Here is a 26805-nt window from a genome sequence, read left to right as displayed (position 1 = left end):
TGCTTCCAAGAGACCAAGAAACTCCTGAGGACAGCGGCACTGCTCCAAAAGAACTGCAACTTTGTTACAGAGGAGCAGATTTAAAGACCCCTGCGAATCCCCGCAAGAAGCGTGAGACTTGCAACACTGCACCCGGCGACCCCGACTCGACTGGTGGAGAACCAACACCTCAGGGAGGACCCTCCGGTGACTCAGAGACCGTGAGTAACCAAAGTTGTCCCCCCTGAGCCCCCACAGCGACGCCTGCAGAGGGAATCCCGAGGCTCCCCCTGACAGCGACTGCCTGAACTCCATTTCCCGACGGCTGGAAAAGACCCTGCACCCGCAGCCTCCAGCACCTAAAGGAACGGAACTTCTGTGCAGGAGTGACCCCCAGGAGGCCCTCTCCCTTGCCCAGGTGGTGGCTACCCCGAGGAGCCCCCCCCCCCTTGCCTGCCTGCACCGCTGAAGAGACCCCTTGGTCTCCCATTGAAACCTACAGAGAACCCGACGCTTGTTTACACACTGCACCCGGCTGCCCCCGCGCTGCTGAGGGTGTACTTTTTGTGCTGACTTGTGTCCCCCCCGGTGCCCTACAAAACCCCCCTGGTCTGCCCTCCGAAGACGCGGGTACTTACCTGCTGGCAGACTGGAACCGGGGCACCCCCTTCTCTCCATTGAAGCCTATGTGTTTTGGGCACCTCTTTGACCTCTGCACCTGACCGGCCCTGAGCTGCTGGTGTGGTCACTTTGGGGTTGCTCTGAACCCCCAACGGTGGGCTACCTTGGACCCAAAACTGTGACCTGTAAGTGATTTACTTACCTGCTAAAAATAACAATACTTTACCTCCCCCAGGAACTGTGAAAATTGCACTGTGTCCACTTTTAAATCAGCTATTTGTGTTTTATGTGAAAAGTATATATTCTACTGTAATTATTCAAAGTTCCTAAAGTACTTACCTGCAATACCTTTCAAATGAGATATTACATGTAGAATTTGAACCTGTGGTTCTTAAAATAAACTAAGAAAATATATTTTTCTATAACAAAACCTATTGGCTGGATTTGTCTCGGAGTGTGTGTTCCTCATTTATTGCCTGTGTGTATGTACAACAAAGGCTTAACACTACTCCTCTGATAAGCCTACTGCTCGACCACACTACCACAAAATAGAGCATTAGAATTATCTCTTTTTGCCACTATCTTACCTCTAAGGGGAACCCTTGGACTCTGTGCATACTATTCCTTACTTTGAAATAGTGCATACAGAGCCAACTTCCTACACACCTCTTCTCCTTAGATCTCTCACTTTCTGAGTCTCTGATCAGAGTGTGAATGGAAGCGGGATCAGGCACTCCCTGGTCTATCTAGTTATATTTTTTCTTCCACCCCAAGATCTTCCTTTTATTCAGCCATCATAGTTCTTCAACAAGATTTTGTTGAACGTGCAATTGGATCTTAAACCAAACTAAATTGTTAGTGGGGAAAAAAACAAAGCTATTGAGTATAATGCGAGCCCCCCACACTCTACAGTAACTAACTCAAGCACTTGAACAAGACCAGTCCTCCAGACCCTTAGCATTGCAAGTTGCATTCCCTATGTATGTATGAATACTAAGCATGTATGGGGCAACAGAACGGAGCCAGTTCTGAAAGAATGGGTGTAAGGAAATGCCTCCTTGGCATGGTTGCCCCCTGACTTTTTGCCTTTGCTGATGCTATGTTTACAATTGAAAGTGTGCTGAGGCCTGCTAACCAGGCCCCAGCACCAGTGTTCTTTCCCTAACCTGTACTTTTGTATCCACAATTGGCAGACCCTGGCATCCAGATAAGTCCCTTGTAACTGGTACTTCTAGTACCAAGGGCCCTGATGCCAAGGAAGGTCTCTAAGGGCTGCAGCATGTCTTATGCCACCCTGGAGACCTCTCACTCAGCACAGACACACTGCTTGCCAGCTTGTGTGTGCTAGTGAGAACAAAACGAGTAAGTCGACATGGCACTCCCCTCAGGGTGCCATGCCAGCCTCTCACTGCCTATGCAGTATAGGTAAGACACCCCTCTAACAGGCCTTACAGCCCTAAGGCAGGGTGCACTATACCATAGGTGAGGGTACCAGTGCATGAGCATGGTACCCCTACAGTGTCTAAACAAAAACCTTAGACATTGTAAGTGCAGGGTAGCCATAAGAGTATATGGTCTGGGAGTCTGTCAAACACGAACTCCACAGCACCATAATGGCTACACTGAAAACTGGGAAGTTTGGTATCAAACTTCTCAGCACAATAAATGCACACTGATGCCAGTGTACATTTTATTGTAAAATACACCACAGAGGGCACCTTAGAGGTGCCCCCTGAAACTTAACCAACTATCTGTGTAGGCTGACTGGTTCCAGCAGCCTGCCACACTAGAGACATGTTGCTGGCCCCATGGGGAGAGTGCCTTTGTCACTCTGAGGCCAGTAACAAAGCCTGCACTGGGTGGAGATGCTAACACCTCCCCCAGGCAGGAGCTGTAACACCTGGCGGTGAGCCTCAAAGGCTCACCCCTTTGTCACAGCCCAGCAGGGCACTCCAGCTTAGTGGAGTTGCCCGCCCCCTCCGGCCACGGCCCCCACTTTTGGCGGCAAGGCTGGAGGGAACAAAGAAAGCAACAAGGAGGAGTCACTGGCCAGTCAGGACAGCCCCTAAGGTGTCCTGAGCTGAGGTGACTCTGACTTTTAGAAATCCTCCATCTTGCAGATGGAGGATTCCCCCAATAGGGTTAGGATTGTGACCCCCTCCCCTTGGGAGGAGGCACAAAGAGGGTGTACCCACCCTCAGGGCTAGTAGCCATTGGCTACTAACCCCCCAGACCTAAACACGCCCTTAAATTTAGTATTTAAGGGCTACCCTGAACCCTAGAAAATCAGATTCCTGCAACTACAAGAAGAAGGACTGCCTAGCTGAAAAACCCCTGCAGAGGAAGACCAGAAGACGACAACTGCCTTGGCTCCAGAAACTCACCGGCCTGTCTCCTGCCTTCCAAAGATCCTGCTCCAGCGACGCCTTCCAAAGGGACCAGCGACCTCGACATCCTCTGAGGACTGCCCCTGCTTCAAAAAGACAAGAAACTCCCGAGGACAGCGGACCTGCTCCAAGAAAGGCTGCAACTTTGTTTCCAGCAGCTTTGAAAGAACCCTGCAAGCTCCCCGCAAGAAGCGTGAGACTTGCAACACTGCACCCGGCGACCCCGACTCGGCTGGTGGAGATCCAACACCTCAGGAGGGACCCCAGGACTACTCTAAGACTGTGAGTACAAAAACCTGTCCCCCCTGAGCCCCCACAGCGCCGCCTGCAGAGGGAATCCCGAGGCTTCCCCTGACCGCGACTCTTTGAATCCAAAGTCCCGACGCCTGGGAGAGACCCTGCACCCGCAGCCCCCAGGACCTGAAGGACCGGACTTTCACTGGAGAAGTGACCCCCAGGAGTCTCTCTCCCTTGCCCAAGTGGAGGTTTCCCCGAGGAATCCCCCCCTTGCCTGCCTGCAGCGCTGAAGAGATCCCTAGATCTCCCATTGACTTCCATTACCAACCCGACGCTTGTTTCTACACTGCACCCGGCCGCCCCCGCGCTGCTGAGGGTGAAATTTCTGTGTGGGCTTGTGTCCCCCCCGGTGCCCTACAAAACCCCCCTGGTCTGCCCTCCGAAGACGCGGGTACTTACCTGCAAGCAGACCGGAACCGGGGCACCCCCTTCTCTCCATTCTAGCCTATGTGTTTTGGGCACCACTTTGAACTCTGCACCTGACCGGCCCTGAGCTGCTGGTGTGGTGACTTTGGGGTTGCTCTGAACCCCCAACGGTGGGCTACCTTGGACCAAGAACTAAGCCCTGTAAGTGTCTTACTTACCTGGTTAACCTAACAAATACTTACCTCCCCTAGGAACTGTGAAAATTGCACTAAGTGTCCACTTTTAAAACAGCTATTTGTGAATAACTTGAAAAGTATACATGCAATTTTGATGATTTGAAGTTCCTAAAGTACTTACCTGCAATACCTTTCGAATGAGATATTACATGTAGAATTTGAACCTGTGGTTCTTAAAATAAACTAAGAAAAGATATTTTTCTATACAAAAACCTATTGGCTGGATTTGTCTCTGAGTGTGTGTACCTCATTTATTGTCTATGTGTATGTACAACAAATGCTTAACACTACTCCTTGGATAAGCCTACTGCTCGACCACACTACCACAAAATAGAGCATTAGTATTATCTCTTTTTGCCACTATCTTACCTCCAAGGGGAACCCTTGGACTCTGTGCATGCTATTCCTTTCTTTGAAATAGCACATACAGAGCCAACTTCCTACATTGGTGGATCAGCGGTGGGGTACAAGACTTTGCATTTGCTGGACTACTCAGCCAATACCTGATCACACGACAAATTCCAAAATTGTCATTAGAAATTCATTTTTGCAATTTGAAATTTTTCTAAATTCTTAAAAGTCCTGCTAGGGCCTTGTGTGTTAAGTCCCTGTTTAGCATTGTCTTTTAGAGTTTAAAAGTTTGTTAAAAGTTTGAAATTAGATTCTAGAAACAGTTTTAGATTCTTTAAAAAGTATTCCAACTCTTAGCAGAATAATGTCTGATACAGAGATGCAGGTGGTGGAACTCGACACCACACCTTACCTCCATCTTAAGATGAGGGAGCTAAGGTCTCTCTGTAATATAAAGAAAATAACCATTGGCTCCAGACCTACCAAAATTCAGCTCCAGGAGCTGTTGGCAGAGTTTGAAAAAGCCAACCCCTCTGATGATGACCTCACAGAGGAAGAAATTAGTGACTTGGAGGCCAATGTCCCTCCTCCAGTCCTAAATAGGGAGAACAGGACCCCTCAAGTCCTGTCTCCAACTGTGTTAGTCAGAAATGGTGAGTCCCTCACAGGAGGGTCCCACATTTCTGAAATCACTGAGGATGCTCTCAGTGAAGATGACCTCCTGTTAGCCAGGATGGCCAGAAGATTGGCTTTAGAGAGACAGCTCCTAGCCATAGAAAGGGAAAGACAAGAGATGGGCCTAGGACCCATCAATGGTGGCAGCAATATAAATAGGGTCAGAGATTCTCCTGACATGTTAAAAATCCCCAAAGGGATTGTGACAAAATTTGAAGATGGTGATGACATCACCAAGTGGTTCACAGCTTTTGAGAGGGCTTGTGTAACCAGAAAAGTGAACAGATCTCACTGGGGTGCTCTCCTTTGGGAAATGTTCACTGGAAAGTGTAGGGATAGACTCCTCACACTCTCTGGAAAAGATGCAGAATCTTATGACCTCATGAAGGGTACCCTGATTGAGGGCTTTGGATTCTCCACTGAGGAGTACAGGATTAGGTTCAGGGGGGCTCAAAAATCCTCGAGCCAGACCTGGGTTGACTTTGTTGACTACTCAGTGAAAACACTAGATGGTTGGATTCAAGGCAGTGGTGTAAGTAATTATGATGGGCTGTACAATTTATTTGTGAAAGAACACCTGTTAAGTAATTGTTTCAATGATAAACTGCATCAGCATCTGGTAGACCTAGGACCAATTTCTCCCCAAGAATTGGGAAAGAAGGCGGACCATTGGGTCAAGACAAGGGTGTCCAAGACTTCAACAGGGGGTGACCAAAAGAAAGGGGTCACAAAGACTCCCCAGGGGAAGGGTGATGAGACAACCAAAACTAAAAATAGTAAAGAGTCTTCTACAGGCCCCCAAAAACCTGCACAGGAGGGTGGGCCCAGAGCCTCTTCACAAAACAATGGGTACAAGGGTAAAAACTTTGATCCCAAAAAGGCCTGGTGTCATAGCTGTAAGCAGCATGGACACCAAACTGGAGACAAGGCCTGTCCCAAGAAAGGTTCCACTCCAAACTCCCATCCAGGTAACACTGGTATGGCTAGTCTCCAAGTGGGATCAACAGTGTGCCCAGAGCAAATCAGGGTCCACACTGAAGCTACTCTAGTTTCTGAGGGTGGGGTGGATTTAGCCACACTAGCTGTCTGGCCGCCTAACATGCAAAAATACAGACAGCAACTCTTAATTAATGGGACTAGAATAGAGGGCCTGAGGGATACAGGTGCCAGTGTCACCATGGTGACAGAGAAACTGGTTTCCCCTGGCCAATACCTGACTGGAAAAACTTACACAGTCACCAACGCTGACAATCAGAGAAAAGTACATCCCATGGCAATGGTTACTTTGGAATGGGGAGGGGTCAATGGCCTGAAACAGGTGGTGGTCTCCTCAAATATCCCAGTGGACTGTCTGCTTGGAAATGACCTGGAGTCCTCAGCATGGGCTGAGGTAGAACTAAAAACCCATGCAGCAATGCTGGGTATCCCTGAACTGGTGTGTGTGAAAACCAGAGCACAATGCAAGGCACAGGGTGAACAAGTAGAGCTGGAGTCTGGAAGAATGGCCCAGCCTACCAAGAGGAAAGGAAAGTCAGTTGGGAAACCAACTGCAACACAGCCAAAGAAAGGGAACCTCTCTTCTCAGGAAGAAGTTCTGCCCTCTGAGGGAACTGAGCCTTTGGAGCTTGAACCTTATCAGGTTGAGCTCTTAGGCCCAGGGGGACCCTCAAGGGAGGAGCTGTGTAAGGGACAAGAAACCTGTCCCTCTCTTGAAGGCCTTAGGCAGCAAGCTGCTGAAGAGTCCAAAGGCAAGAAAAATGGAACGCATAGGGTCTATTGGGAAGATGGACTCCTGTACACTGAGGCCAGAGACCCCAAACCTGGTGCCACTAGGAGAGTGGTAGTGCCTCAGCTGTTCAGAGAGTTCATCCTAACATTGGCCCATGACATTCCCCTTGCTGGACATTTGGGACAAACCAAGACGTGGGAGAGGTTAGTCAACCACTTCTACTGGCCCAATATGTCCAACATGGTTAAGGAGTTTTGCCTCTCCTGCCCCACCTGTCAAGCCAGTGGTAAGACAGGTGGGCATCCAAAGGCCCCCCTCATTCCACTTCCAGTGGTGGGGGTTCCCTTTGAAAGAGTGGGTGTGGACATAGTTGGTCCACTAGAACCTCCCACAGCCTCAGGAAATCTGTATATCCTGGTAGTAGTGGATCATGCTACCAGGTATCCTGAAGCTATTCCCCTTAGGTCGACTACTGCCCCTGCAGTAGCCAAGGCCCTCATTGGTATTTTTACCAGAGTGGGTTCCCCTAAGGAGGTGGTGTCTGACAGAGGTACCAACTTCATGTCAGCATACCTAAAGCACATGTGGAATGAGTGTGGAGTGACTTATAAATTCACTACACCCTACCATCCACAAACTAATGGCTTAGTTGAGAGATTCAACAAGACATTAAAAGGAATGATCATGGGGCTCCCAGAAAAACTCAAAAGGAGATGGGATGTCCTCTTGCCATGTCTGCTTTTCGCTTACAGAGAGGTGCCACAGAAGGGAGTAGGATTCTCACCCTTTGAACTTCTGTTTGGTCATCCTGTAAGGGGACCACTTGCTCTTGTTAAAGAAGGCTGGGAGAGACCTCTCCATGAGCCTAAACAGGACATAGTGGACTATGTACTTGGCCTTCGCTCTAGAATGGCAGAGTACATGGAAAAGGCAACCAAAAACCTTGAGGCCAGCCAACAACTCCAGAAGTTTTGGTATGACCAAAAGGCTGCACTGGTTGAGTTCCAACCAGGGCAGAAAGTCTGGGTTCTGGAGCCTGTGGCTCCCTGGGCACTCCAGGACAAATGGAGTGGCCCTTACCCAGTGCTAGAGAGGAAGAGTCAGGTCACCTACCTGGTGGACCTGGGCACAAGCAGGAGCCCCAAGAGGGTGATCCATGTGAACCGCCTTAAGCTCTTCCATGACAGGGCTGATGTGAATCTGTTAATGGTAACAGATGAGGATCAGGAGGCAGAGAGTGAACCTCTCCCTGATCTTCTGTCATCAGACCCAAAAGATGGCACAGTAGATGGAGTGATCTACTCAGACACCCTCTCTGGCCAACAGCAAGCTGATTGTAGGAGAGTCCTACAACAGTTTCCTGAACTCTTCTCCTTAACCCCTGGTCAGACACACCTGTGTACCCATGATGTGGACACAGGAGACAGCATGCCTGTCAAAAACAAAATCTTTAGACAATCTGACCATGTTAAGGAAAGCATCAAGGTGGAAGTCCACAAGATGCTGGAATTGGGAGTGATTGAGCGCTCTGACAGCCCCTGGGCTAGCCCAGTGGTCTTAGTCCCCAAACCTCACACCAAAGATGGGAAGAAAGAAATGAGGTTTTGTGTGGACTACAGAGGGCTCAACTCTGTCACCAAGACAGATGCCCATCCAATTCCAAGAGCTGATGAGCTCATTGATAAATTAGGTGCTGCCAAATTCCTAAGTACCTTTGACTTGACAGCAGGGTACTGGCAAATAAAAATGGCACCTGGAGCAAAAGAAAAGACAGCATTCTCCACACCTGATGGGCATTATCAGTTTACTGTTATGCCCTTTGGTTTAAAGAATGCCCCTGCCACCTTCCAAAGGTTGGTGAATCAAGTCCTTGCTGGCTTGGAGTCCTTTAGCACAGCTTATCTTGATGATATTGCTGTCTTTAGCTCCACCTGGCAGGATCACCTGGTCCACCTGAAGAAGGTTTTGAAGGCTCTGCAATCTGCAGGCCTCTCTATCAAGGCATCCAAATGCCAGATAGGGCAGGGAACTGTGGTTTACTTGGGCCACCTTGTAGGTGGAGGCCAAGTTCAGCCACTCCAACCCAAGATCCAGACTATTCTGGACTGGGTAGCTCCAAAAACCCAGACTCAAGTCAGGGCATTCCTTGGCTTGACTGGGTATTACAGGAGGTTTGTGAAGGGATATGGATCCATTGTGACAGCCCTCACTGAACTCACCTCAAAGAAAATGCCCAAGAAAGTGAACTGGACTGTGGAATGCCAACAGGCCTTTGACACCCTGAAACAAGCAATGTGCTCAGCACCAGTTCTAAAAGCTCCAGATTATTCTAAGCAGTTCATTGTGCAGACTGATGCCTCTGAACATGGGATAGGGGCAGTTTTGTCCCAAACAAATGATGATGGCCTTGACCAGCCTGTTGCTTTCATTAGCAGGAGGTTACTCCCCAGGGAGCAGCGTTGGAGTGCCATTGAGAGGGAGGCCTTTGCTGTGGTTTGGTCCCTGAAGAAGCTGAGACCATACCTCTTTGGGACTCACTTCCTAGTTCAAACTGACCACAGACCTCTCAAATGGCTGATGCAAATGAAAGGTGAAAATCCTAAACTGTTGAGGTGGTCCATCTCCCTACAGGGAATGGACTTTATAGTGGAACACAGACCTGGGACTGCCCATGCCAATGCAGATGGCCTTTCCAGGTTCTTCCACTTAGAAAATGAAGACTCTCTTGGGAAAGGTTAGTCTCATCCTCTTTCGTTTGGGGGGGGGGGGGGGGGGGGGTTGTGTAAGGAAATGCCTCCTTGGCATGGTTGCCCCCTGACTTTTTGCCTTTGCTGATGCTATGTTTACAATTGAAAGTGTGCTGAGGCCTGCTAACCAGGCCCCAGCACCAGTGTTCTTTCCCTAACCTGTACTTTTGTATCCACAATTGGCAGACCCTGGCATCCAGATAAGTCCCTTGTAACTGGTACTTCTAGTACCAAGGGCCCTGATGCCAAGGAAGGTCTCTAAGGGCTGCAGCATGTCTTATGCCACCCTGGAGACCTCTCACTCAGCACAGACACACTGCTTGCCAGCTTGTGTGTGCTAGTGAGAACAAAACGAGTAAGTCGACATGGCACTCCCCTCAGGGTGCCATGCCAGCCTCTCACTGCCTATGCAGTATAGGTAAGACACCCCTCTAACAGGCCTTACAGCCCTAAGGCAGGGTGCACTATACCATAGGTGAGGGTACCAGTGCATGAGCATGGTACCCCTACAGTGTCTAAACAAAAACCTTAGACATTGTAAGTGCAGGGTAGCCATAAGAGTATATGGTCTGGGAGTCTGTCAAACACGAACTCCACAGCACCATAATGGCTACACTGAAAACTGGGAAGTTTGGTATCAAACTTCTCCGCACAATAAATGCACACTGATGCCAGTGTACATTTTATTGTAAAATACACCACAGAGGGCACCTTAGAGGTGCCCCCTGAAACTTAACCAACTATCTGTGTAGGCTGACTGGTTCCAGCAGCCTGCCACACTAGAGACATGTTGCTGGCCCCATGGGGAGAGTGCCTTTGTCACTCTGAGGCCAGTAACAAAGCCTGCACTGGGTGGAGATGCTAACACCTCCCCCAGGCAGGAGCTGTAACACCTGGCGGTGAGCCTCAAAGGCTCACCCCTTTGTCACAGCCCAGCAGGGCACTCCAGCTTAGTGGAGTTGCCCGCCCCCTCCGGCCACGGCCCCCACTTTTGGCGGCAAGGCTGGAGGGAACAAAGAAAGCAACAAGGAGGAGTCACTGGCCAGTCAGGACAGCCCCTAAGGTGTCCTGAGCTGAGGTGACTCTGACTTTTAGAAATCCTCCATCTTGCAGATGGAGGATTCCCCCAATAGGGTTAGGATTGTGACCCCCTCCCCTTGGGAGGAGGCACAAAGAGGGTGTACCCACCCTCAGGGCTAGTAGCCATTGGCTACTAACCCCCCAGACCTAAACACGCCCTTAAATTTAGTATTTAAGGGCTACCCTGAACCCTAGAAAATCAGATTCCTGCAACTACAAGAAGAAGGACTGCCTAGCTGAAAAACCCCTGCAGAGGAAGACCAGAAGACGACAACTGCCTTGGCTCCAGAAACTCACCGGCCTGTCTCCTGCCTTCCAAAGATCCTGCTCCAGCGACGCCTTCCAAAGGGACCAGCGACCTCGACATCCTCTGAGGACTGCCCCTGCTTCAAAAAGACAAGAAACTCCCGAGGACAGCGGACCTGCTCCAAGAAAGGCTGCAACTTTGTTTCCAGCAGCTTTGAAAGAACCCTGCAAGCTCCCCGCAAGAAGCGTGAGACTTGCAACACTGCACCCGGCGACCCCGACTCGGCTGGTGGAGATCCAACACCTCAGGAGGGACCCCAGGACTACTCTAAGACTGAGTACCAAAACCTGTCCCCCCTGAGCCCCCACAGCGCCGCCTGCAGAGGGAATCCCGAGGCTTCCCCTGACCGCGACTCTTTGAATCCAAAGTCCCGACGCCTGGGAGAGACCCTGCACCCGCAGCCCCCAGGACCTGAAGGACCGGACTTTCACTGGAGAAGTGACCCCCAGGAGTCCCTCTCCCTTGCCCAAGTGGAGGTTTCCCCGAGGAATCCCCCCCTTGCCTGCCTGCAGCGCTGAAGAGATCCCTAGATCTCCCATTGACTTCCATTACCAACCCGACGCTTGTTTCTACACTGCACCCGGCCGCCCCCGCGCTGCTGAGGGTGAAATTTCTGTGTGGGCTTGTGTCCCCCCCGGTGCCCTACAAAACCCCCCTGGTCTGCCCTCCGAAGACGCGGGTACTTACCTGCAAGCAGACCGGAACCGGGGCACCCCCTTCTCTCCATTCTAGCCTATGTGTTTTGGGCACCACTTTGAACTCTGCACCTGACCGGCCCTGAGCTGCTGGTGTGGTGACTTTGGGGTTGCTCTGAACCCCCAACGGTGGGCTACCTTGGACCAAGAACTAAGCCCTGTAAGTGTCTTACTTACCTGGTTAACCTAACAAATACTTACCTCCCCTAGGAACTGTGAAAATTGCACTAAGTGTCCACTTTTAAAACAGCTATTTGTGAATAACTTGAAAAGTATACATGCAATTTTGATGATTTGAAGTTCCTAAAGTACTTACCTGCAATACCTTTCGAATGAGATATTACATGTAGAATTTGAACCTGTGGTTCTTAAAATAAACTAAGAAAAGATATTTTTCTATACAAAAACCTATTGGCTGGATTTGTCTCTGAGTGTGTGTACCTCATTTATTGTCTATGTGTATGTACAACAAATGCATAACACTACTCCTTGGATAAGCCTACTGCTCGACCACACTACCACAAAATAGAGCATTAGTATTATCTCTTTTTGCCACTATCTTACCTCTAAGGGGAACCCTTGGACTCTGTGCATGCTATTCCTTACTTTGAAATAGCACATACAGAGCCAACTTCCTACAATGGGCAATACGGAGTTTGGGCCCATCTGAGATCTTGAAGTAAATCTTAAGTGAATAATCTTGTACTGGAACACCACACCATGGGGAGATCAAATTCTGCTTAGAAATCTAGTTTGAACAATTGTCCTCTGAACAGATCATGGTCTATGGCTGGACAGGTCCATTTACAAAGGAGGCGGGGGGGTGTTACCCAGTCAAATCCATGCTGAATACAGGGTCAGAGTAAAGGAGGTTGCCTTGCCTTTAGCTTCTGAACATAAATGACAACTTCTGCAAATGCTAGATCCTAAAGTAAGAGTTCCTTTGCATACGCATATCACTGCAGTGGCAAAAAAACCTCAACAGTAAGCAGAACCGAAACTAAGCCCACAACGGTCCTAAAGCTCCAACTGTCATCAAGAGGATACATAGAAGTGTGTCCCATAGACAGATATAAGATCCAATTGAAGCAAAAGAGGTTGGTTTGGAAGCCACTGCACAGGGCTTTAGGATCTTATAACCGTGGGATCGAGTGAACATAAATGAGAAATTGATTGTGATCTGGGCAGTACAGATGTACTCTTATGCCCTCTCAAACTGAAAGTTGTTTCAACAGTTTTGCCAATTATACCTGAATACCATGTTGTAACAAGATCAATGATATAACTTATCATCCCCCTGGTTGTCCCCCAACCACTCACCTGTAGACTGCTGCTCCGTTTAGCTCTGCATGAGCATGCACAGCTGCTGGGTCAATTCCAGGCCACTGGGCTGCTGCCAAAAGGTAATCCTTATTAACACAGTTTCGCAGGGCATCAGGAATGGGACCTGTGGAGACGAAATATGAATATGGAATACTGTGCAGCTAAACGTCAATGTAGAGGAGGATAAGAAAAGAAAAAAAAAAAAAAACACACTTAACGAGTAAGAGTCCAGAGGATGGAAAAGGGAACATTCTAACCATAGATACTCAAGATAGGAGTTGTTCAGAGGTGGGGTTTCCTTAAGTGAACCACAAAAAGAGAAAATGAAAATGGACTCCTAGAGAAAGGATAGGTTTCATTGAGACCTGGGAGAGTAATGACATGTCAAAGTGGTCCACACTCAAAGGCGTGATGAAGGATGATGTGGTAGAGCAGAGGAGGCAAAGATGGACTGACTGGTTCGACAGAAGGTAAAGAAATAAGGAGCACTAAGAGTCAGGAATTACAAATGTAGCTGTAAGGTGGCAAGTCCTGAAAGGGGGAGGCTCTATGCTCCAAGAAAAGTCCCTTAGCTTGAAAGAAGTCATGCGCTTTAACAATGCACTAAATGCAGAGCAACTACCACTAAAAAGAACAGATATCTTTTTTAAGCTTCCATGCATTATAGCTTAGCTAAAGAGAGGACTAAGTCAATTTCTAGGTTCAATGGGATTTGACTGTGCTAAAAGTACAAGTTACTTACCTCTGGTAACGAAATATCTGGTAGAGACATATTCTAGTTGCAGATTCCTTACCTTTGAATTTCCACAGGCATCAGACTAGATCTGGAGATTTTTCTTGGAGCAGTACCTCTGCGGGCCGTCAGGTTACGTTGGTCGACTCTGTGGGCATCATTGGCGTTGTGCTCACTGTGATGACGTTGCAGTCGTATATAGGCGCCACCCCGGCGCGTGGACGTCAGTTTTTCATGACTTTCTACACCAGTAGCGCGGAGTCATGAAGAACACAGAGTGGTGCGCCCCAGAAGAACGAGTTACTTACCTTCGGTAACGACTTTTCTGGTGGATACATTAGCTACCTGTGGATTCCTCACCTAATGAATACTCCCATGGCGCCAGCATTCGACGGAAATCTTCTTCCTAGTCTCTGCACGTCGACGAGGACGTCACTCTAGCCCACGCGACGCCGTCTGACGTCATACAGGCAATAAGAGGTCCTCGACAACGTGCCGACGTCAGTACCAACATTTTTTACGTGCATGAGAACAACAACCCAATGCAATGAAAGAGCAAGGCAATATCCCATAACATTGTAAAATACACAACATTGCAATAAAATGGTTGTAGATTTAATATAACTCCCTTTTTTTTTTTTTCTTTTTTCTTTCTTTTTTTTAAACAACAAATATATGTAAATCATGTATATACCCAAAAATATATACATATATATATATATATATATATATATATACACATATAAATATATACAAGTGTCCATATATACACATCATCTATTGCAATCCTGAAGACCAAGAGGAGCGCACTCAAGGATTACTTGGTAAGACCAGAAAGGCAACGGGGAGGCGGGTGGGACCGTGAGGAATCCACAGGTAGCTAATGTATCCACCAGAAAAGTCGTTACCGAAGGTAAGTAACTCGTTCTTCTGATGGATACAACTACCTGTGGATTCCTCACCTAATGAATAGAGTCCCAAAGCAGTACCACTCCCGGTGGTGGGTGCCGAAATGGTCAAACCAAGAAATCCTGCAGCACTGACTGTGCAAAATGGCCGTCCCTTCTGACCTCAGAGTCCAAACAGTAATGTTTCGCAAAAGTGTGAAGGGACGACCAAGTTGCGGCCTTGCAGATGTCGACCACAGGAACACCTCTGGCCAAGGCCAAAGTGGCCGACTTAGCTCTGGTGGAATGAGCTCTAATGCCATCAGGAGGATCCTTCTTTGCCAAAGAGTAACAGATTTTAATGCAAAGAACAACCCACCTGGAGAGTGTTCTCTTGTGGACTGCCTTTCCTCTCCTCTTGCCCACGTATCCGATGAACAGCTGATCCTCCAGCCTGAAATCCTTTGTTCTATCAATGAAGAAGCTTAACGCCCTCTTTGGGTCCAAGCGATGTAGTCTCTCTTCCTCCTTTGAAGGATGAGGCGGAGGATAGAACGTGGACAAAGTAATTGTCTGGGCCAAATGGAAGGGTGAAACAACCTTCGGGAGGAAAGCAGCCTTGGTCCTCAACACCACCTTATCCCCATAAAAAGTTGTATAAGGGGGTTTTACCGATAAGGCTTGCAACTCACTCACTCTCCTTGCAGCTATTATAGCCACCAGGAAGACTGTTTTAATAACCAAATACCTTAAGGGGCAAGAATGCATAGGCTCAAAAGGGGACCCCATAAGGAAAGTGAGGACCAAGGACAAATCCCATTGAGGCATAACGAATGGTTTTGGCGGATATTTATTTAGAAGACCTTTCAAGAATCTGAGAACAATAGGGGATTTAAATAACGATGGTTGATCTGGAAGACAAATGAAGGCTGACAAAGCCGACAAATAACCCGTAATGGTAGCCACTGCACAACCCTTCTGCGCTAGAGACAGAGCAAAAGACAAGACATCCGACAGATGAGCATGTAAGGGATCAATCTGTCTCTCCCCACACCACGTAACAAATTTAGACCACCTATTAGCGTAGATAGATTTAGTGGAGTGTCGCCTGGCCGCTAATATAACATCCACTACATCAGGCGGGAGAGAGAAGGAACTCAGGTTGCCCCGTTCAATCTCCAGGCATATAGGTGTAGACTCTGGAGGTTGGGGTGTAAAACCTGCCCCTGCGACTGCGAGAGGAGGTCTGCCCTGAGAGGGAGACGGAGCAGAGGGCACAGCGAGAGTTGGAGAAGGTCGGAATACCACACCCTCCTTGGCCAATCCGGAGCTATTAAGATGACTTGGGCCCGGTCTTGGCGAATCTTCCTCAACACTCGAGGAATCAAGGGTATGGGGGGAAACGCATAAAGCAACTGGTCGCACCAGGTTATCAGAAACGCGTCCCCCAATGCTCCCTGCACCGGATACTGGAGGCTGCAGAATAACGGACAAAGCGCGTTCTCCCGAGTGGCAAACAGATCTATCCGAGGAACCCCCCACAACTGGTAGATTAGACGGACTTGATCTGGATGGAGACGCCACTCGTGGTCGGCCGAGAATTGGCGACTGAGACTGTCCGCACGTACATTCAAGACCCCGGCCAAATGATTTGCTACCAAGCAAATCTGATGGTCCTTTGCCCAGGACCATAGTCGAAGAGCTTTTCTGCAGAGAAGGTACGACCCTACTCCTCCCTGTTTGTTTATGTACCACATCGTGGTAGTATTGTCCGTCAGGACCTGTACCGACTGACCACGAAGGGAAGGGAGGAAGGCCTTGAGAGCCAGACGTACAGCCCGTAACTCTAACAGATTGATATGAAACATCTGTTCCTCTGGAGACCAAAGTCCTTTGATCTCCAGATCCCCCAGATGAGCTCCCCACCCTAGAGTGGAAGCATCCGTTATGACCGTGGCCACTGGTGGCGACTGCGCGAACGGCTTTCCTTGCGAAGGATTGTTGCTCGCAATCCACCACTTCAAGTCCACAGCAGCATCTCTGGAGATCTTGACCGCACCTTCTAGATCTCCCTTGTGTTGAGACCACTGCCTTCGGAGGCACCACTGAAGAGCCCTCATGTGCCAGCGAGCATGCGTGACCAACAGTATGCAGGAGGCAAACAGACCGAGCAGACAAAGGACCTGGAGGACTGGAACTACCGCTCCATTTCGAAACATTGTAACCAATTCCTGAATATCTTGAACCCGCTGAGGCGGAGGAAAGGCTCGATTCAATGTTGTATCCAGTACTGCCCCTATGAACAGGAGGCGCTGAGAGGGCTCCAGGTGAGATTTGGGCACGTTCACCGAAAAGCCCAGGTCGAACAACAACTGGGTTGTTGACTGCAGATGATACGACACAAGCTGCGGGGACTTGGCTTTGATCAACCAGTCGTCCAAGTAAGGGAATACTGCTATCCCCTTCCTTCTGAGCTCTGCCGCAACCACTGACATCACCTTCGTGAAGACTCGAGGTGCTGAAGTAAGACCAAACGGGAGGACCGCAAACTGATAGTGCTGCAACCCTACCACAAACCGGAGATACTTCCTGTGCGACTTGAGTATCGGGATATGAAAATAAGCATCCTGCAAGTCGACAGACACCATCCAATCTTCTTTGTTCAACGCCAAAAGCACCTGTGCTAGGGTCAGCATCTTGAACTTTTCCTGATTGAGGAACCAATTCAAGATCCTCAGATCCAGGATCGGTCTCAACCGACCATCTTTCTTGGGAATCAGGAAGTACCTTGAGTAACAACCTTGACCCCTTTCCTGCTCTGGAACCAACTCCACCGCGCCCTTTGAAAGGAGGACTTGAACCTCCTGTTCTAGCAACAGGAGGTGTTCTTCTGAACAATAAGATGGGCGGGGCGGGAGGGGGGGCGAAAACTCCCGAAAGGGAAGGGTGTAGCCTTTCTCCACAATACTGATAACCCAAGTGTCCGTTGTAATAGTCTCCCACTTATGGAGAAAATGCCGTAATCTTCCCCCTACAGGAGAGGAGTGAGTGGGAAATGGTGGAAGCCTAAGGCTGCTTTCCCTGCTGCACCCCTCAGAGGACGAGGAAGAGGCAGAGTGCTGTTGAGAGGCTCCTCTGGTGCGGGCCCTACCTCTCCCTCTAAATGATCTATAGGGGTGAGAAGAGGCAGCTTGCTGGAACCTCCCCTGAAAGGAAGAGGAGGAAGAGCCACGCCCAAATCCACGAAACCTCCTGAAAAACCTGGAAGAGGCAGAGGAAGAAGGAGCTTGCAGCCCTAACGATTTGGCTGTGGCCCTGCTCTCTTTAAATCGCTCCAAGGCCGAATCTGCCTTTGCTCCAAACAGTTTGTCCCCATCAAACGGGAGGTCTAATAGGGTCGACTGTACATCCGCAGAAAACCCTGAATTACGGAGCCAGGCCTGTCTCCTTGCCACCACAGCCGTGCCCATCGCCCTAGCCATCGAGTCGGTCGTGTCCAGTCCAGACTGGATAATCTGGGTTGCGGCAGCCTGGGCGTCTGAGACAACATCCAAGAGTCCCTGGGGAAGCTCCGTAAAAGATGAAATATCATCCATAAGAGCATGGACATATCTCCCCAGAATGCAAGTTGCGTTGGTGGCCTTCAACGCCAAACTGCAAGAAGAAAATATTTTCTTGGATTGCGCATCCAGTTTTTTGGAGTCCCTGTCTCCTGGCACCGTCGGGAAGGATCCAGGCGCTGATTTTGATGAACAGGAGACTTGCACCACCAAGCTCTCCGGCGTAGGGTGTCTTGAAAGAAAGCCAGTGTCAGATGGCCAACACCGGATCAAGCAAAGCCTCATTAAACGGCAAGAGAGGCTCCGCTGCAGCAGAGGCCGGATGCAGCACCTCCGTCAATAAATTCTGCTTCGCCTCTGCCACCGGCAAAGGCAGGTCCAGAAAGTTAGCCGCCTTCCTCACCACCGCGTGAAAGGTAGCAGCCTCCTCCGTATACTCCCCTGGAGATGAAAGGTCCCACTCAGGGGAAGTATCCAGCCCACTGGCCGTATCCAGACCATGCAGTCCATCACCAGAGTCCTCAACCTCTCCTTCTTCCAGGACTCGCTGGTACTCCTGCTCTTCCAACAGACTGAGAGCACGCCTCCTTGAATGTAGTCTCTGCTCAATCCGCAGAGTCGACATGGCCTCTGCCGAAGTCGAAGATCGGCGCCGATCTCCAGAAGCATCCAACGCCGCATCCGGCGCCCCAGGCAGCTTCGGCGCCGATGAAGGAGCAGGACAAAGAGATCTTGGAGCCGATGGACCCACCGGAGTCACAGGACGAAATCCCGACGTCGACGGGATGGAAACCTCCGGAGCCAATCCCTCTGAAGCCACCGGAGTGGCCACCGGCACAGACACCGGCACCGAGCCCACATTCCCAAAAGGGAGAAAGGGCATAAAGGGTGCCGGCCGAAGAGGCACAGGATCACCCAATGAAAAGGCCAAAGGCCCCGAAGGACCAGCCGGAGCACCTCCTGGAGCCATCTGCTGAAAGATGGTATACATCGCATTCAGAAATGCGGTACTATCGGCTCCAGGGGCTGGAAAAGCCGGATACTGAGGTGCCTGGATCGAAGGCGACCCCAACGCCGTCCGCGACGCCGGAGACATCACAAGAGGCTGCATCACCTCAACCACAGACGCTTGTCCAGGCGAAGTTGGTGACGCCGGAGAGGGCAACGGCGTCGATGGATGAGGCGTGACCGTCGGACTGACCTCCCAAGTCCTCCAACGCCGAGTCGAAGGCGACCTCGAACGAGTCTCCTTGCTTGAATGACGCCGTGAATCTCTACGGCGCTGGGAGTCTCGATGACGCCGATGAGACCTTGGCGAGGAAGACTTCTTGTGATGTTTTTCCTTTCTCTTCGACTTCGCCAGGAATAGTTTAGCCTCACGTTCCTTGAGGGCCTTCGGATTCATGTGCTGACATGAATCGCAAGTCACAACGTCGTGATCGGAGCTCAAGCACCAGAGACAGTCGGAGTGAGGATCTGTAACGGACATCTTGCCCCCACACTCTCGACAGGGCTTGAAACCTGACTTTCTCTGAGACATTGTTACCGCAGAGAAGAACTACGCAGCAGAAAACACACTGTAACCACTAAAGTAACAGTAGCTCCCTCGAAGATAACCGTTTCGAATGCACGGAAAAAAGGGAACTGACGTCGGCACGTCATCGACGACCTCTTATTGACTGTATGACGTCAGACGGCGTCGCGTGGGCTAGAGTGACGTCCTCGTCGACGTGCAGACACTAGGAAGAAGATTTCCGTTGAATGCTGGCGCCATGGGAGTATTCATTAGGTGAGGAATCCACAGGTAGTTGTATCCATCAGAAATCTGTTTGCAGTGCGGAAAGGATGGGCAGGTCGGTAAGTAATCTACAACTAGAATAAGTCTCTACCAGATATTTTGAACCAAAGGTAAATAACTTGTACATCTGATAAAGACTTCTAGTTGTAGATTCCTTACCTTTGAATAGATACCCGAGCAATACTATCCCCGGTGGTGGGCTGCGAACCAAGATCGCACCAAAATGTCCTGCAGGAACAAACGGCCAAAGTAGCCGTCCCTTCGGACCCGATTGTCTAGGCAGTAATGTTTGGTAAAAGTGTGCAGAAATGGCCACATTGCTGCCTGACAAATATGCAGGACTGGAACTAGCACTGTGGTAGCAGCAGTAGCTCTGGTGGAGTGAGCTCGCAAACATTCAGGAGGTTGCTTTTTAGCCAAGAGTGTAGCACATTTTGATGCAGAAGAGTACACATTGAGAAATGGTCCTCTTCTGCACCGCCTTCCCCTTCTTTCCACCCACATATCCCACAAAGAGTTGATCGTCCACCCGGAAGTCTTTGGTACGATCAAGACAGAACGCAAACGCTCTTTTTGGGTCCAAACGGTGGAGTTTCTCCTCTTCATGAGAGGGATGTGGGGGTGCATAATAGGTAGGCAAGGTGATGAACTGTCCAACATGGAAGGGTGTCACTACCTTGGGTAGAAAAGAAGCCCTTGTGCAAAGCACCACTTTGTCAGGATGTATGGCAAGAAAAGGTGGCTTAGATGACAGAGCCTGGAGTTCACTAACTCTGCGGGCACAAGTAATGGCAACTAAAAAGACAGTCTTCATAGTTAAGAGCCGTAGAGGACAGTTGTGAAGCGGTTGAAATGGGGTACACAAGGTATGTTAAGACCAGGTTGAGATCCCATTGAGGCATGATGAATGGGACAGGAGGAAAGAGATGAGTGAGGTCTTTAAGAAACCTCCCAATAGGTAATTTAAATAAGGAAGGCAGATCTGGTAACCTCAAGAAAGCAGAAACAGCAGAGATATCCCTTAAGAGTGCCCAAGGTGGAACCCTGCCGGGCAAGGTAAAGAATAAAAAGAAGAACTTGGGAGAGAGGAGCAGATAGAGGATCAACAGAATTGTCAATGCACCATGCCACAGATTTCTTTCAACGACCGGCATATACAGTTTGGTTGAGGGACACCGGACTGCCAAGATAACGTCACAGACTTCGGGTGGCAGGTCAAAAGACGTCAACTGTCGCCGCTCAATCTCCACGCATGAAGCCGTAGAGTTGACAGGTTCGGGTGGAGGATCCTCCCCTGCGACAGAAGATCCTCCCTAGGGGGCAGTCTGATCAGAGGAACTATGGCAATGTTCAAAAGCTCGGGATACCAGACTCTTCGTGCCCAGTTCAGAGCCACCAGTATTACTAGGGCCCGGTCTTGCCTGTTCTTCTGAACTCTGGCAGAAGTGGTATAGGCAGAAAGGCGTACAGGAGTCCTGAATTCCACCCGCGACAAAAAGCGTCACAGAGAGAGTGCCGCCTTGGAAATTCAAATGTGCAAAACAACTGACATTGTGCGTTCTCTACGGAGGTGAACAAGTCTAACCAAGGTTCTCCCCACCGCAGATGGAGACCTTGCGCCACCTCCAGATGGAGACGCCAATTGTGGTCGACCACGCATCGTCGGCTGAATTCGTCTGCTCTGGCATTCAAGGAGCCTGCCAGGTATGGAACCACCAGGGAAATGCCCTGATGTTTCAGCTAAGTCCAGAGGCGAAGGGCCCCTTGACAAAGGGTTCACAAACCCACTCCGCCTTGCTTGTCGAATACCACATGGTGGTGGTGTTGTCTGTGAACACCTTAACTGCTTTCCTCTTGAGGGAGGAAAGAAATGCTTTCAATGCTAGTCGAATCGTTCAAAGCTCCAGATGATTGATATGGAGCCCGGTTTCCGCCGCAGACCAGATGCCTCTGATCTCTGCCTCTCCCATGTGGCCACCCCATCCCAGAAGTGACGTTTCTGTCAAGATCATAAGATCTTGTTGGGGAAAGGAGAGGGATCTGCCATTGACCCAATCCGGATTCATTAACCACCAGTGCAGGTCTCTCGCAGTTCCTTCTGAGATCTGGACCTTGACGGAGAGATTCCCCTGATGCTGCGCCCACTGGAACTTCAGGTCCCACCGCAGGGCCCGCATACACCCTATGGCATTGTGTACCAGCAGGATGCAGGAGGCCATGAGGCCCAGCAGCCTCAGAGTCACTCACCGAAATCCAGGACAGAGGCTGAAACATCTGTATCATAGCCTGAATATCCTGAACTCGCTTTTCGGGAGGATATGCCCAAAACTGCACAGTATCCAGAACAGCTCTAATGAAAGGAAGCGTCTGAGAAGGAGTCAGGTGTGACTTCAGCACGTTGATAGTGAACTCCAACAAATGCAAAAGGTTTGCCGTAGTCCAGAGGTGGGAGACGACTGTCTGGGGCGCGTTCGCTTGCAACAGCCAACTGTAGAGGTAGGGGAAGACTGGGACCCCTAACCTGCGCAGATGAGCTGCCGCCAAAACCATCACTTTACTGAACACCCGAGGGCCACTGGTAAGGGCAAAGGGGAGCACGGTAAACTGAAAGTGCTTGTGACCTACCACGAATCGTAGGTAACGTCTGGTGGCCTGCAAGACGGGAATGTGGAAGTATGCGTCTTGCAAGTCCAAAGCTACCTTACAGTCTCCGGGATCGAGGGCAGATAGGACCAGAGCCAATGTCAACATTTTGAACTTCTTTTTTAGGAAGAGTCTAAGGGACCGAAGATCTAATATAGGCTGAAGACCTTTGTCCTTTTTCAGAACCAGAATGTAGCGGGAAAATCAACCACGACCTACTTCTGGCAACGGAACCCTCTCTATAGCTCCTTGGCCAAAAGGGCTTGGACTTCCTCGTGAAGAAGCGCCATATGATCCTCCAATATCCGATTGTATGAAGATGACATGGCTGGAGGAGATGTCTCGAAGGGGAGGGAGTAGCCGTTTCGGACAATTTGGAGAACCCACCTGTCAGAGGTAATGGATTGCCATTGAGGCAGGTGATGGCGTATCCTGTCACCCACTGGCTCCTTATGTACCCACGGACTAGAAAGGCTTGGAGGCTGAAGAGGTGGCGGGGTGGACTGGGCGACCCCATGGCTCCCTGATCCCCGGGGCGTGGGATCCCACGTCCACGGCCGTACAGGGGCTGCACAGAATGCGCGTGACAGTGATCAAGGGGGAATAGGACGCGGTTGGGTGCCCATTCCATAGCTACGAAAGGCGGACTGCTGGGGTCTAGGTGCGGGCTCGAGGCCAAAGGACCGGGCTGTGGCTCAGGAATCCTTAAAGCGCTTGAGCGCCGAGTCCTCCTTGCCTCCGAAGAGACATTGTGCCATCAAGGGGTACGTCCATCAAGGATTACTGGACATTCCCTGAAAAGCCAGATGTTCTGAGTCAGGCGTGGCATCTCAATGCCACTGTTGATGCAACCAATCTGCCAAGATAGTCGGTCGTATCCAGTCCACAACAAATCATGAACTTCACTGCATCCCTCCCATCTGTTAATGCTTGTAAAGGACAGTCCAGACCTCGTCCGGAACTGCAGGCAGCATTTGCGCAATTTTATCCCAGAGAGTATGGGAATAACGGCCTGTAAGGAAATGCCTCCTTGGCATGGTTGCCCCCTGACTTTTTGCCTTTGCTGATGCTATGTTTACAATTGAAAGTGTGCTGAGGCCTGCTAACCAGGCCCCAGCACCAGTGTTCTTTCCCTAACCTGTACTTTTGTATCCACAATTGGCAGACCCTGGCATCCAGATAAGTCCCTTGTAACTGGTACTTCTAGTACCCAGGGCCCTGATGCCAAGGAAGGTCTCTAAGGGCTGCAGCATGTCTTATGCCACCCTGGAGACCTCTCACTCAGCACAGACACACTGCTTGCCAGCTTGTGTGTGCTAGTGAGGACAAAACGAGTAAGTCGACATGGCACTCCCCTCAGGGTGCCATGCCAGCCTCTCACTGCCTATGCAGTATAGGTAAGACACCCCTCTAGCAGGCCTTACAGCCCTAAGGCAGGGTGCACTATACCATAGGTGAGGGTACCAGTGCATGAGCATGGTACCCCTACAGTGTCTAAACAAAACCTTAGACATTGTAAGTGCAGGGTAGCCATAAGAGTATATGGTCTGGGAGTCTGTCAAACACGAACTCCACAGCACCATAATGGCTACACTGAAAACTGGGAAGTTTGGTATCAAACTTCTCAGCACAATAAATGCACACTGATGCCAGTGTACATTTTATTGTAAAATACACCACAGAGGGCACCTTAGAGGTGCCCCCTGAAACTTAACCGACTGTCTGGGTAGGCTGACTAGTTCCAGCAGCCTGCCACACCAGAGACATGTTGCTGGCCCCATGGGGAGAGTGCCTTTGTCACTCTGAGGCCAGTAACAAAGCCTGCACTGGGTGGAGATGCTAACACCTCCCCCAGGCAGGAGCTGTGACACCTGGCGGTGAGCCTCAAAGGCTCACCCCTTTGTCACAGCCCAGCAGGGCACTCCAGCTTAGTGGAGTTGCCCGCCCCCTCCGGCCACGGCCCCCACTTTTGGCGGCAAGGCTGGAGGGAACAAAGAAAGCAACAAGGAGGAGTCACTGGCCAGTCAGGACAGCCCCTAAGGTGTCCTGAGCTGAGGTGACTCTGACTTTTAGAAATCCTCCATCTTGCAGATGGAGGATTCCCCCAATAGGATTAGGATTGTGACCCCCTCCCCTTGGGAGGAGGCACAAAGAGGGTGTACCCACCCTCAGGGCTAGTAGCCATTGGCTACTAACCCCCCAGACCTAAACACGCCCTTAAATTTAGTATTTAAGGGCTTCCCTGTACCCTAGAAAAATTAGATTCCTGCAACTACAAGAAGAAGGACTGCCTAGCTGAAAAACCCCTGCAGAGGAAGACCAGAAGACGACAACTGCCTTGGCTCCAGAAACTCACCGGCCTGTCTCCTGCCTTCCAAAGATCCTGCTCCAGCGACGCCTTCCAAAGGGACCAGCGACCTCGACATCCTCTGAGGACTGCCCCTGCTTCGAAACGACAAGAAACTCCCGAGGACAGCGGACCTGCTCCAAGAAAAGCTGCAACTTTGTTTCCAGCAGCTTTAAAGAACCCTGCAAGCTCCCCGCAAGAAGCGTGAGACTTGCAACACTGCACCCGGCGACCCCGACTCGGCTGGTGGCGATCCAACACCTCAGGAGGGACCCCAGGACTACTCTAAGACTGTGAGTACAAAAACCCGTCCCCCCTGAGCCCCCACAGCGCCACCTGCAGAGGGAATCCCGAGGCTTCCCCTGACCGCGACTCTTTGAATCCTAAGTCCCGACACCTGGGAGAGACCCTGCACCCGCAGCCCCCAGGACCTGAAGGACCGGACTTTCACTGGAGAAGTGACCCCCAGGAGTCCCTCTCCCTTGCCCAAGTGGAGGTTTCCCCGAGGAACCCCCCCCTTGCCTGCCTGCAGCGCTGAAGAGATCCCTAGATCTCCCATTGACTTCCATTACAAACCCGACGCTTGTTTCTACACTGCACCCGGCCGCCCCCGCGCTGCTGAGGGTGAAATTTCTGTGTGGGCTTGTGTCCCCCCCCGGTGCCCTACAAAACCCCCCTGGTCTGCCCTCCGAAGACGCGGGTACTTACCTGCAAGCAGACCGGAACCGGGGCACCCCCTTCTCTCCATTCTAGCCTATGCGTTTTGGGCACCACTTTGAACTCTGCACCTGACCGGCCCTGAGCTGCTGGTGTGGTGACTTTGGGGTTGCTCTGAACCCCCAACGGTGGGCTACCTTGGACCAAGAACTAAGCCCTGTAAGTGTCTTACTTACCTGGTTAACCTAACAAATACTTACCTCCCCTAGGAACTGTGAAAATTGCACTGTGTCCACTTTTAAAAACAGCTATTTGTGAATAACTTGAAAAGTATACATGCAATTTTGATGATTTGAAGTTCCTAAAGTACTTACCTGCAATACCTTTCGAATGAGATATTACATGTAGAATTTGAACCTGTGGTTCTTAAAATAAACTAAGAAAAGATATTTTTCTATACAAAAACCTATTGGCTGGATTTGTTTCTGAGTGTGTGTACCTCATTTATTGTCTATGTGTATGTACAACAAATGCTTAACACTACTCCTTGGATAAGCCTACTGCTCGACCACACTACCACAAAATAGAGCATTAGTATTATCTATTTTTACCACTATTTTACCTCTAAGGGGAACCCTTGGACTCTGTGCATGCTATTCCTTACTTTGAAATAGCACATACAGAGCCAACTTCCTACAGTTGTGAAATGGGTGCATGCACCAGGTCACGCAGGCATCAATGGCAGGCCGGCTGACAGTTTGCATGGGCTCCCACGGGTGGTATAATACATGCCATAGCCCATGGGGGACCCCTGGTGTACCAATACCATAGGGACCTAAGTACCATATACTAGGGATTTAGATAGGTGTACCAGTATGCCAATCGTGGGTGTTAAGTAAACCAGTAACCAAATTTAGAGGCGAGAGCACTGTCACTAGGGTCCTGGTAAGCAGGATCCGAGTGAACTACAGTCTAAACATGCTGACATGAGGCAAAAAGTGGGGGTAACTATACTAGAAAGATGGCACTTACTGCCCTCCACCCCAGTGAAAAATGATTTCAGAGCACTTTCACAATTATTCTATTAAATTGGCAACGTTTAGATATGTCTAGGTTAACTTAAACGATACAGTTAAAAGAACTTACTGTTTTAAAAATGCAGTCAAATACATGATACCAAACATTCTATATAGGCAGGCCTTACTACTGTGTAAACGTATTTACAGTTTGATTACTAGAAGTGGGAGGGTTTGAAGAGTATTTGGAGTCCCTTGTCCTTTGACACATACTGCTAGGATATAAATGACAAAACATGCTAGTGATGGCTCATTAGCAGAGGTTTACTGCTGCTTATTTTCTTCAGCTTAAAACAAAGCCTTATCAGCAT

General features: G+C 49.9%; 1 protein-coding gene across 6 annotated transcripts in view; it reads right to left on the bottom strand.

Moving 5' to 3' along the window:
- The window catches only part of LOC138304418 (C-terminal-binding protein 2), a 200388-nt gene that overhangs the window by 67628 nt on the left and 105955 nt on the right, over nt 1-26805 (bottom strand). For 5 of the 6 annotated variants that reach the window (XM_069244433.1, XM_069244437.1, XM_069244435.1 and 2 more), the window contains one exon: nt 12791-12917. The exons of the other annotated variant lie outside the window; for it this stretch is intronic. In XM_069244433.1, coding sequence (XP_069100534.1) covers nt 12791-12917 — 127 coding nt within the window. The remainder of the gene's footprint in view (nt 1-12790; nt 12918-26805) is intronic. 6 annotated transcript variants of the gene reach the window in all.

Source organism: Pleurodeles waltl, chromosome 7 (assembly GCF_031143425.1).
Source record: "Pleurodeles waltl isolate 20211129_DDA chromosome 7, aPleWal1.hap1.20221129, whole genome shotgun sequence".
Lineage (NCBI taxonomy): Eukaryota > Metazoa > Chordata > Amphibia > Caudata > Salamandridae > Pleurodeles > Pleurodeles waltl.
This window is presented reverse-complemented; position numbering and strand designations above follow the sequence as displayed.